General features: G+C 40.9%; 1 protein-coding gene across 1 annotated transcript in view; it reads right to left on the bottom strand.

Annotated features, from left to right (window-relative positions):
* LOC115126203 (uncharacterized) overlaps positions 1 to 11,964 on the bottom strand; it is a 29,925-nt gene extending 17,961 nt beyond the window's left edge. The window contains exons 1-5 of the mRNA XM_065014817.1: positions 11,426 to 11,964; positions 11,044 to 11,157; positions 3,607 to 4,650; positions 1,426 to 1,539; positions 1,250 to 1,315 (exon numbers count right to left, since the gene is read on the bottom strand). Coding sequence (XP_064870889.1) covers positions 1,250 to 1,315; positions 1,426 to 1,539; positions 3,607 to 3,773 — 347 coding nt within the window. The 5' untranslated portion in view covers positions 3,774 to 4,650; positions 11,044 to 11,157; positions 11,426 to 11,964. The remainder of the gene's footprint in view (positions 1 to 1,249; positions 1,316 to 1,425; positions 1,540 to 3,606; positions 4,651 to 11,043; positions 11,158 to 11,425) is intronic.
* Between the last annotated feature and the right edge of the window lie 899 nt (positions 11,965 to 12,863).

Below are 12,863 nucleotides of genomic sequence, written 5' to 3'. Positions count from 1 at the left end.
ACAAATCACACACAGAACGAGCAGTATAGCTGGTGGCATTGTCATGCTGGAGGGTCATGTCAGGATGAGCCTGCAGGAAGGGAGGAGGAGGATGTCTTCCCTGTAACGCAGTGTTGAGATTGCCTGAAATGACAACAAGCTCAGTCCAATGATGCTGTGACACACCGCCCCAGACCATGATGGACCCTCCACCTCCAAATCGATCCCGCTCCAGAGTACAGGCCTCGGTGTAACCCTCATTCCTTCGACGATAAACGCGAATCTGACCATCACCCCTGATTAGACAAAACAGCGACTCGTCAATGAAGAGCACTTTTTGCCAGTTCTGTCTGGTCCAGCGACGGTGGGTTTGTGCCCATAGGCGACGTTGTTGCCGGTGATGTTTGGTGAGGACCTGCTTTACAGCAGGCCTACAAGCGCTCAGTCCAGCCTCTCTCAGCCTATTGCGGACAATCTGAGCACTTATGGAGGGATTGTGCGTTCCTGGTGCAACTCGGGCAGTTGTTGTGGCCATCCTGTACCTGTCCCGCAGGTGTGATGTTCGGATGTATCGATCCTGTGCAGGTGTGGTTACACGTGGTCTGCCACTGCGAGGACGATCAGCTGTCCATCCTGTCTCTCTGTAGCGCTGTCTTAGGCGTTTCACAGTATGGACATTGTCATTTATTGCCCCGGTCACATCTGCAGTCCTCATGCCTCCTTGCAACATGCCTAAGGCACGTTCACGCAGATAGCAGAGACCCTGGGCATCTTTCTTTTGGTGTTTTTCAGAGTCAGTAGAAAGGCCTTAGCGTCCTATGTTTTTGTAACTGTGACCTTCATTTCCTACCGTCTGTAAGCTGTTAATGTCTTAATGACCGTTCCACAGGTGCATGTTCATTAATTGTTTATGGTTCATTGAACAAGCATGGGAAACAGTGTTTAAACCCTTTACAATGAAGATCTGTGAAGTTATTTGGATTTTTAAGAATTATCTTTGAAAGACAGGGTCCTGAAAAAGGGACGTTTCTTATTTTGCTGAGTTCAGTAATCATGCAATTTTATTCACATTTCTAGGATGTCAGACTGAATGATGTTGTCCTGTAGACAAGGGATCTAATGACAAGCAAAATTAGGCTTCCTAAATGATGAATTGGAGCCTATTATCTGGAAATTCACAGAGTAAAAATGTACCAGATGTCAGACACATGACTGGTGAATAAAATGTATAGAAAATAGGTAGGATGCAATGTAAACTGCGATCACTCACACTTTGTCATCAGTAGGGACTCTGGGTTGGTGATCCATTGACTGGTCATTCTCCTCAGAGATACTGCTGGGTAGAAATGAGCACAGAGAGCAATAACATCAGTCTTCATCTATACAGAAGATGGTAAATAAAAGGAAAAGCCATAATCAAACACCATGTTATATCTTAGGTTTCACCTTTGCCTAGTGAATAATTCTCCATCACTGAAGAAAATAGGAATTCCCATCGACAGGTCACTCTTCATGGAGACACAGCTTGGTGCAGGTGAGACTGGTCGGTCTGTCATGAACCTGTTTAAGGCAGGATTTGAATATCCAACATAGGTGAGTTAGCACACATTTTAGATTTGTTTTTTTAATGGTTGGTTACTTATTTGTCACCAGTCAATGCACATACAGCTAGGTATAGGTTGGTGATCTAGTACATTTGTCTCCAACAAAATGTCTGTTTTGAATGAAATATCTGTTTTGAATGAAATAATGACAAAATAAAATTGTATGTCACATGCGCCGAATACAACAGGTGTAGACTTTACCATGAAATGCTTAAATTACGAGCCTTTCCCCAACAACGCAGAGTTTACAATAAAATAACAATAACGAGGCTATGTACAAGGAGTACCGGTATCGAGTCAATGTGCACAAGGGGTACGAGGTAGTTGAGGTAATACAGTGCATTTGGAAAAGTATTCAGATCCCTCGACTTTTTCCACATTTTATGACCTTACAGCCTTATTCCAAAATGGCACCTAAAGACTCAGACCGTTAGAAACAAGATTCTCTGGTCTGATGAAACCAAGATCGATCTCTTCGGCCTGAAAGCCAAGCATCAAGTCTGGAGGAAACCTGGCACCCTCCCTATGGGGAAGCATGGTGGTGGCAGCATCATGCTGTGGGGATGTTTTTCAGCGCCAGGGACTGGGAAACTGGTCAGGATTGAGGGAAAGATGAACGGAGCAAAGTACAGCGAGATCCTCAATGAAAACCTGTTCCAGAGCGCTCAGGACCTCAGAATGGGGAGAAGATTCACCTTACAACATGACAACGACCCAGCACACAGCCAAGACAACAGAGTGGCTTCGGCACAAGTTTCTGAATGTCCTTGAGTGGCCCAGCCAGAGTCTGGAGTTCAATCTTGGTTTCATCAGACCAGAGAATCTTGTTTCTCACGGTCTGAGGGTCTTCAGGTGCCTTTTGACAAACTCGTAGCGGCTGCCATGTACATTTTACTGAGGAGTGGCTTCCGGCTGGCCACTCTACCATAAAGGCTTGATTGGTGGAGTGCTGCAGAGATGGTTGTCCTTCTGGAAAGTTCTCCCATCTCCACAGAGGAACTCTAGAGCTCTTTCAGAGTGACCATCGGGTTCTTGGTCACATTCCTTGGTCACTTTCCCCCCGATTGCTCAGTTTGACCATTCAACCAGCTCTAGGAAGAGTCATGGTGGTTCCAAACTTCTTTCATTTAAGAATGATGGAGGCCACTGTGTTCTTGGGGACCTTCAATGCTGGAGAAATGTTTGGTATCCTTCCCCAGATCTGTGCCTCGACACAATCCTGTCTCGGAGCTCTACGGACAATTCCATCAACCTTATGGCTTGGTTTTTGCTCTGACATGCACTGTCATCTGTGGGAACTTATATAAACAGGTGTGTGCCTTTCCAAATCATGTCTAATCAATTTAAATTTACCACAGATGGACTCCAATCAAGTTGTAGAAACATCGAGGGTGATCAATGGAAACAGGATGCACCTTAGTTCAATTTCGAGTCTCATAGCAAAGGGTCTACTGAATACTTATGTAAATTAGGTATTTCTGTTTTTTGTTAAAAATTTGCCATAAAATTTGCTTTATCATTATGGGGTATTGTGTGTAGATTGCTGAGGATTTTAACAAATTTGATCCATTTTAGAATAAGGTTGGAATGAAACAAAATGTGAAAAAAGTCTAGGGGTCTGAATACTTTCCCGAAGGAACTGTATTCTCCAAAGATAGCACGTTCGCCAATAGAATGGATGGTAGAGGCGGTCTATCCACTTGCCAACGTAGTTTCATAAGGGTGCCCGTACAGCGGCCCCTATAGTGACATCTTTTTCTCTTCCAAGTGTCGGGGATTAGGGTCTAGTCCCTGGTGATCAGTATGCATGTCTTGCACTAAAGACTCATTGAAGTAAATGTCTTCATCAAAATTGAGGTTAGTGATTGCTGTTCTGATGTCCAGAACCTCTTTTCGGTCACGATGGCGGAAACATTATGTACAAATAAATTAATATTATCCATTCTTCGCAACCAATACTGGTTCGTACAAGAGTTTTGACAAAATATTAGCTCCTTCACACTTACCTATTTAATGATCTTACCTCTTAAGCTCCCTGTCAGTGTCCTGTTCGGCAGGAAAACTTAGTTTAGGGGACATCGCTCCCTCAGTCCCTGAGAAACTCCTTCCAGAAGCAGTGGCTTCTTCTTCAGTATCTTCACAGATACTAGAGGGAGTGCTTCCCTCTTCATACTCCCCAGAGAGACTCATTTTGGCACAGTGTACCCCACACTGGACTTTTAAAAAACAGCACTATTTGCAACACTTGTAGTGCAATAGAACATTAATTTCAAGCTTAACAGAAATACAACTTCTTAGACAGTTGAAGCTGATCTACGCTGATAGGGGGTTGTGCAAAATAAAGTCTTGGTGCTTTGTAGCCTTATTTACTTTATGTCTGTAATTCACTGTTGGTAAATAATTAAGTTTTGCTAGTAGTGCAAAGGTGCAACCCAGCTTGCATCCTCCTTGCTGTCGGAAGAAAAACACCAAAACTGAAACCAGGAAATGGAAAAGAAAGGTCCCTATTTTAACATTGAGATCCTAGAGTTGTGGATAGTTACCAATAACATTCAATGTAACAAAAAACTTAACTGACAAATGTAGGTTTTTCTTCCGAGAGCAACAAAACTTTACCTGTGACTTAAAAGTCTGTCATAAAGACAAAATGCTTACTTTATGTGCTATAAGTGTGTGTGGTTGATTGGGTTGATTTGGTTAGAGTTGTGATCACTGAAAACCAGGGATTATTACCAGTAGTGGCAGTTACACTTAGCATCTGTCGAGAGGTGCTTCATTTTTCCTCTTGAGCATTAACTCATGGAGTATATTCCAAGTTTAATAAAGCAACGTTAGAAGACAAAAATAATCTACCAATCACAAGTGGGATTCTGATCCTCTCTGAAAATTCTGTGACTTCTGGAAAAAATACTGTTGGTAGCACTGGAGGAGAAATAACTATGTTGGTTGATGATGACAACACCCGTTGAGTCAGATTTGCATTTCAAATTAACTGTGTACAAGGGGTCCTACAATGTGCCTCTCCTCGCGGGAATCCATGGCAGACCTCTGATCAGGATGCGCTGATCTGTGAACACACAAAGCACTTTATTTGACACACAGCAGAGAAGTGGTTAAATTGAATGTTAAAATCCCCCAAGCTGAATGGATACTTGCCAAACTGTAGTTTCCTTTGCCTTCACTATGGACAAGCCACTATTTTTTCAACTGTAACTAGCCCAAATATTATGGCTTATATAGCTAATATCAGCCATACCAAACAAAAAACTATTTTGCCACAAGTTTTGTGAAGGGCATCTTAATACTGCTATTACTGCTGCTAACAGGCCTAATAATAATTATAATAATGTTAATAGTCATGTATAGCCTACACCTTCCATACTTAAAAATACAGAAAAACATGCACACATCATCACTTTAGACTGACTAAAGGAATGGTCACTGTCTTTATCTCTTAGTAATGAATTCAACAACAGAAATCCCCCCCCCCCTCCCCACACAACTTTGCTGCGGTGTCCCAAATAATAATAATTCTTATTCTTATAAACGAGTAGCCTAACAAATCAGCCTACTTAAGTGTTAATAACAATAAGAATCTAGACATAATACTTGGAAATATTTAGGCTACTTTTCATTACATTTTCTATTCTTGGAAATGTTTGTTTATTTTAGTGTTGCATTGCCTATTTCATTGCCTATACTACAGGAATAAATCCCCTACAAAAATATAGTTTTGTTACTTCCCTAACATTCGGATCATAGAAGGAGAAACATTGCCTACCCAATCATTCCTGTTTGACATGCAGATAGGCTACTTCAGAAATGCCTAAGGAATATCAAGACAGAAATGCGTTTTCAGCAAGGGAGTAATTCAATGTCTTGTGATGTGTCATGGCACATTTATGCAAGTCTGTAACTCTATTGGAAGGATGCGACACCATTCTTCCATTAGAAATTCAACCAATTAACTGGTTTCAAGAAGCTAGGAGTATATTGCACGTCACTACTTCACAGGAGAGGCATTTGAACGTATTTTTAAAATGTATTTCTTATTTTGGCAGAAATGCCTTCTGGAACATGTAAACTTTCATGTGCCTTAATAATAAATGTGTATGTCATCTGTAAATATGAATAAAATGGTTAAATTACGAGCCTAGTTGGTTAAGCCACAGAAAAAGTGAGCAACCTTCCCTCTAGCCATGTTTAGCTGAGATAATGGATAGGCTGAACATGCCGGGAGATGAGTTCGGATTGGTCTGCCACGTTAGATATTACTGCATTGTCGGAACTAGAAGCACAAGCATTTCGCTACTCTCGCATTAACATCTGCTAACCATGTGTATGTGACAAATAAAATGTTATTTGATTTATATGAACATGTGTACATGTCTAGACAATAGTGACCCATCCACTTAGCTAGATGTGGCTGGGGGGTGGTTATAGAATATCTTTCACATGACCCATCAATTTAGACAAGTGTGTCTGGGTAAACGTCATCTAATAATTAGCAAATATTTATACAATATTTGTATCTGAACATTTTTTTATTTTGCTAGTATGCAAGTAACAATTTTTCACTGTACCGTTTACACCTTTTGTATCCTGCGCATGTGACAAATAAAACGTTGATTTGATTTTATAGTGTTTTTTTTTACTAGAGACTGTAATGTGAAGAATAACATGACCTGCACCAAAGTCAGATTAGGATATAGGCCAAGGACGAGATAAAGTGTATTTTTACTACTACTTTCACCACTTTTAGTCTTGAAATATTTGGTTGTTTATTACACCTTCTTACTCATTCCTTTTAACACATTGCCTCATATGTGAATCCTTAAAGAGATAGGTGGGGCTACGGTTTAAGAGGGTGTGAACGATGCTGAATAGGTGTAGACAAAGGTTGCGTTTCAAACATATAACGCACCACCATTTCCCACAATGCAAAGGAGCTGCTGCTTCATTTCAATATTTATTGGCACAGCAGTCGTCAGCATCACAGTAAAATTAACTTTCAGATAGACACACCCTCCTCCACTTACCCTCGCTTTATGCCCTTGGGGGAATCCCCGCTGAAGTTAGCAACGTAAGCCCCTCAGCACCTTGTTTGTGATTGAATTTGCGAGTGTACAATTATGTTCACTCCGGGGCCTGAAACGCCCCATAATTCTATTGGCGATGATTGTACATCCCCTAAGAAAAGTCAGCCAAAACGTATAACCAACATCAATATGGAGAAGTGAACATACAAAAGTAAAAACACATGTAAATAAATTCAATTGTACTAATATTGCACATGACGGCACAAACAAGTATCGTAAAATTAATTATGCTTTTGTTTGTTTCGCTTTTGGAAACGTTAGCTAGCGCATACAACTTTCCCTGACATGACACTTATACATTGTAATTTTCGATTAACTTGATATCGTCGGATGGCTAGCATTCGACGTCTGCGGATGCATTGACTTCTAGACAAGATATGAAATGACTGTAGTGCATAAGTGACACATTTCCCTGCAAGTGTCAACTGATCATACATCATGATACATAATCAGAAGTGTCCACTTAATTTAAGGGCTGAGAGGAGATGGTGTGTATTTTACATTTTTACGTTTTTGGAATGCAGCCAAGGACCAAAGTGGTTGGTCTGCTTTGCGTTTCCATTTGCGATACTGTTATCGCCACAGCCCTAGCAGCTGTACTTTATCTCTTCGGTAGATGTGACAAAACATTAGCACACACTATTTCACATACAGTAGGTTTTTAAAGGATCAAAGTTGTTGGTCTGCTTTGCGTTTCCATTTGCGATACTGGTATCTCCCCAGCCCTAGCAGCTGTACTAGAATCTCTTCAGTAGATGTGACAAAACATTAGCACACACTATTTCACATACAGTAGGTTTTTAAAGGACCAAAGTGGTTGGTCTGCTTTGCGTTTCCATTTGCGATACTGGTATCTCCCCAGCCCTAGCAGCTGTACTAGAATCTCTTCAGTAGATGTGACAAAACATTAGCACACACTATTTCACATACAGTAGGTTTTTAAAGGATCAAAGTTGTTGGTCTGCTTTGCGTTTCCATTTGCGATACTGGTATCGCCACAGCCCTAGCAGCTGTACTAGAATCTCTTCAGTAGATGTGACAAAACATTAGCACACACTATTTCACATACAGTAGGTTTTTAAAGGATCAAAGTTGTTGGTCTGCTTTGCGTTTCCATTTGCGATACTGGTATCGCCACAGCCCTAGCAGCTGTACTTTATGGCGTTTTAACTTCAGGTTAGGTATATCTGTAAACACATGGATTAACAGTAGGCTAGCCTATTTTGTTACTGGTGCATGTTCTTTTAAGCAATTCGGAGAAGTTGCCTACCTGTCTTTTGTCTCCTGAAAATAGCATACAGTTTCCAGACACAGACAACTACATCCAGCGCCTATTGTGTGCACTTCCTTGCATACGTGTATTTTGTCTACTGCAAATACCATACATTTTTCCAGACACAGCTAACTACATTCAGAACCTGTTATATAAGGAGATAGAGTTTCACCTGAGGGGAATCCAACGAAGCAAGCTAAATATACTCAGTGTTTTCTAAAGATAACCAGCTTCACATTCCAACTCTGGCTTTTTCCATACGACTACGGATATTGCTCTTCCGTCCGCTTGTTGCAAATTCTGATCAGGGGCAGGCTAAAAGGGGACAGATCGAAATAGGGGAGGGTTATCCCCCCAAAAAAAATACTTTGGGGAGTGTTGTGTGGTTTTTCATTGGATACAGGGGAGGGTAGTGCATTTTATCCCTAGTTTACATTTGCTCTTTTGCAGGTTTTAATATAAAATGTATTCCACCCTATCCACATTTCCATATCTGCTTGCATACGCCTCCCCTGTATGTGACTCACTCTGTCTGGAAAAATCAGTTGGAAGTTGCAATGGGCAATTTGCATATATACACATTGTCTTTTTGAACATTTAGATTTTTTGCAACCCTCCCCTATTCCGAAATAATAAATGAATTACAAACTAGCTAGCTAGCTATATATTGTAATGAAATAGGCAGGGAGCAGGTCTCGAACCCTCGACCCAGCCGAAGTCCAGCGCGCTATCGACTGTGCCGCAAAAGCATGCTCAAGCGGCAGAGTCGATATCCGCGTTTATAAACCCAGGGTTGTTACAATATATTTGAATCAATCTACAACAGGCTATTCAATCGGATGATTTTCCTGTTTGCCCAAATGTGTAAAAGTTACTGTATCATCCGCAGAAAAAAAAGTGTTCCTCAGGGTACACTCGCTTTTCAAAACCCATCAACAAAGTGACTGTCAGTACTGACTACACATTAGCTTGTAGATAGTTATCTTAGCTTTCTACTGTATCGATGGATTCCACGGAGAGTGAAATCGCTAGATGTTTAAATAGTAATGATGTTGAGCTGGTTCAGTCGATCAGTGGCGTCAATTTATTGGCTACTACTTTTTTACCTGAGCCGGAGCGCGGCCATCATCAGCGACTCAAACGAGCTCACCAATGTCGAGACCGAGCCCCGCCTTGGGAGGCAACCGATGAAGACCACCCGTCAATTACTGTGCTTCAGTCAGTCGAGGTGAAATATGTCAGTGATGCTGTGCAACAAATTGAAAATGCTTGCATGGTCAGGTGCACTTGCAAGTCCAACGAAGGGTAGCCCTGCTATTTGCTTTTTACCCCCAAGGAGATGAGACGTGACAAGATGAATGAACTCACCAATGGTACTGTAAGTGCTTGTCATTCAATTATTATTCGATTTTTGTTGGCTGTGTGTTTCTGTGTCTGTCTAACGTTATCTGTCAGTGTCTGTGTGATGAGGCACAAGTATACTGACTAGCTGGCTAGTTTATTAAAGCCAAGTGTGTGTGTGTGAGTGAGTGAGTGGCATTAGAGGGAGATAAGTGGAGGGTGTGTAGCTAACTACTCTATGTGGCTAGTAACTTATGGGACCTGTGTGTGTGTGTGTGTGTGTAATTGATTGATAATGGAAGGCCGTTTGGGTATTTGCGTGTCTAAAATACACGTCAAATAACACTATTTGACGCGTTAAATAAGCTTTTCATTTGATGCGTCAAATAACACAGTTCTATTATAGAATGTTGTGTGTGATGAATTTGCACTTGCAAGCCAAGCGCCACCACCACTACTATCAGTAGCATTGTCAAAGCTGTACAGACAAATCTGCAAACAAGCAAACACCGGCCACGAACGATGTGTTTACAATGCCGCGTTGGTAATAAAGCATTATTTGCTCGACGGCAACTTCAACTTCTGGGGTAGCTAGCTAGCCTTAGCTTGGTACCTTGCTAGTGTAACAGTATAACTTTTGACAAGTCAAATAGTGTTATTTGACGTGTATCTTGTTTGTGTGTGCGTGGGCACGAGAGAGAGAAGTGGGGAATGTGTAGCCCATGAAACATTTGCGGTAACTTATGGGACCTGTCTGTGTGTGGTGGGTGTTTACCTTTGTCCTAAAGACAGGTTCCATAAATGCATGAAATGGCCATCTATAGAGTTATGTCAAACATGACCCATTTACAATACCAACAAAAGTCTGTGTGTGTGTGTACTTTTTGTGTGTGTGTTTGCGGTGTGTGTGTGGGGGGGGTTCATGCATGCATTTCAATAAGTGCAGGTTGTGTGTAGTATGTGGGTGTGTTATTGAAAGTGTGTTAATATTACTTAAATGTATTGGCTCGAATAGATTGACGATGACTGAATGTTAATAATTATATATTGTTATTTGTCTTATTTTTCAGATGAAAAACATCTAGTGCTCATTGGACAGATCACTGGTTCCATGAACCTCTCCAAGGAAACTGTCATCTCAAAGGAGCAAACAAGCAGAAAGGAGACATCAGATGATGTCATATTTCCTTGATCGCCAGCAGATCTGAAGACTCATAAGTTCTTTAGAGTAATACAACTTGATGTTTTCTGTTATTTTGGGGCTGCAACAGTATTACAAGTGCTTCCCAGACTGTTCGCGTTGCCCTTCTGCTATAGGACAACACCCATGACGTATTTATTTATTCCAAACATCTGTCAGCACAAAGATTCAAGTCACTACCAGCCATCAGGATTTAAAACTGCTTTCAGAGGGCATAACCACCTCAAACGTGCTTTCAAAATAAACAATTTGCAACAGAAACTGAACATCTGTTCAGGAAGTCATATCTAGGCTACTTCCCCATTTCACATTACAAAACATTTCCCAATTATTGAACTATGCAATGGAAATGTACACACACACACCATTCATGGAGATACCACTAGGTGCAAGTGAGACTGGTCTGTCTGTCTTGATCCTATTTAAGTGTTTTAATCAGGATGTGTTTCCAAAATAGAACAATTTTCACACAGTTCACATTTTTTAACTTTTGCATTCCAATATTTCCCATGAATGCAGATTTGAAAGAATAGTCTCAGATCTCACCTTTGCTCAGTGGAAAGTTCTGCTTTCCTAAAGAGAATAGGAAGTCCCATTGACTAGTCACTCTTCATGGAGACACCACTAGGTGCAGGTGAGACTGGTCTGTCTGTCTTGATCCTGTTTAGAGCAGGATATTAATTTACAACATGGAGTGCGTGCACTTATAAAAATGTTTAACAGTTTTTTCTATGGTTACTTTATAATTGTCATCAGTCTTAATTCACATAACAGCTAGGTTATAGATTAGTGATACAGTAAATGTATCCAACAAAATGTCTGATTCACTTGATCTATTGTATGAAATAAAGACAAATCACAACAATACTGACTTGTTAGATAGTTGTTACAAACTCTCAACTCCTTCACACCTATTTGATGATCTTACCTCTTAAGTTCCCTGTCAGTGTCCTGTTCTGTAGGAAAACTCCTTTTAAGGGACATTTCTCCCTCACTCCCCGAGGGACTCATTCTAGAAGCAGTGGCTTCCTCTTCAGTCTCTTCACAGATACTAGAGGGAGGGCCAGCCTCCTCATTCTCCCCAGAGAGACTCATTCTAGAAGCAGTGGCTTCCTCTTCAGTCTCTTCACAGATACTAGAGGGAGGGCCAGCCTCCTCATTCTCCCCAGAGAGACTCATTCTAGAAGCAGTGGCTTCCTCTTCAGTCTCTTCACAGATACTAGAGGGAGGGCCAGCCTCCTCATTCTCCCCAGAGAGACTCATTCTAGAAGCAGTGGCTTCCTCTTCAGTCTCTTCACAGATACTAGAGGGAGGGCCAGCCTCCTCATTCTCCCCAGAGAGACTCATTCTAGAAGCAGTGGCTTCCTCTTCAGTCTCTTCACAGATACTAGAGGGAGGGCCAGCCTCCTCATTCTCCCCAGAGAGACTCATTTTGACCCCTTGTACACTGGACTTTTAAAAAACAACACATTTTACAACACTTGCAGCCTAATGGTAGATTACTTTTAAGCTAAACAGAAATACAACTTCTGAGACTGGTGTAACCCAGCTTGCATCCTTTCTCAAGTAAAACACAACTAAACTGAAATCAGGAAATGGAGAAAAAAGTCCCTATTTTAACATTGAGGTCATAGAGTTCTGAAAGGTTCAGATTATGTACAGGGTAGATACCACTATCAATGAATAGAACAAAAACATGATGTGCTAGAAGTGTGTGGTTGATTTGAGAGTTGTGAGCATTGAAAACCAGAGATACATAGCATGTGGATAGTTGGGGAATTTCTTCCTCCCGAGCATGAAGTATATTCCAAGTTTAATAAAGCAATGTTAGGAGACAAACATAATCTACCAATCACAAGGGGGATTCTGATCTGCTCTGAAAATGGTCTTAATGTAAAATGCTTTCTATTTCCTTATAGATGATGATGTCAATGATGTGAATATTTTAATGACCGGTTTATGCCCACACCATTCTGTTGTTAGGGTACGCTCACACCATTCAAAAACAGAAAATGGAATGTTAAAATCCTCCATGCACTTGGCACTATGGTCTCCTTTTCTTTCACTATGGTTAAAGACAAGCAAATTTATTTTAAACTTTAATTCAACAGTAACTAACAAATAGTATTGCGTAAATAGCTAACAGCAGCAATACCACACAAAAACTATTTTGAAGCTAGTTTGTGAAGGGCATCTAAATACTGCTACTGCTGCTAGTACTACTACTACTACTACTATTAACAGGCCTACTACGACTACTAACAGGCCTACTACTAATACTACTACTAACAGTCCTACTACTACTACTACTACTAACAGGCCTACTACTAACAGTCCTACTACTACTACTAACAGGCCTACTACTA

This window comes from Oncorhynchus nerka, unplaced genomic scaffold, assembly GCF_034236695.1.
Source record: "Oncorhynchus nerka isolate Pitt River unplaced genomic scaffold, Oner_Uvic_2.0 unplaced_scaffold_2081, whole genome shotgun sequence".
Classification (NCBI taxonomy): Eukaryota; Metazoa; Chordata; class Actinopteri; order Salmoniformes; family Salmonidae; genus Oncorhynchus; species Oncorhynchus nerka.
The sequence above is the reverse complement of the archived record's forward strand: the minus strand, read 5'-3'. Positions and strand labels throughout refer to the sequence as shown.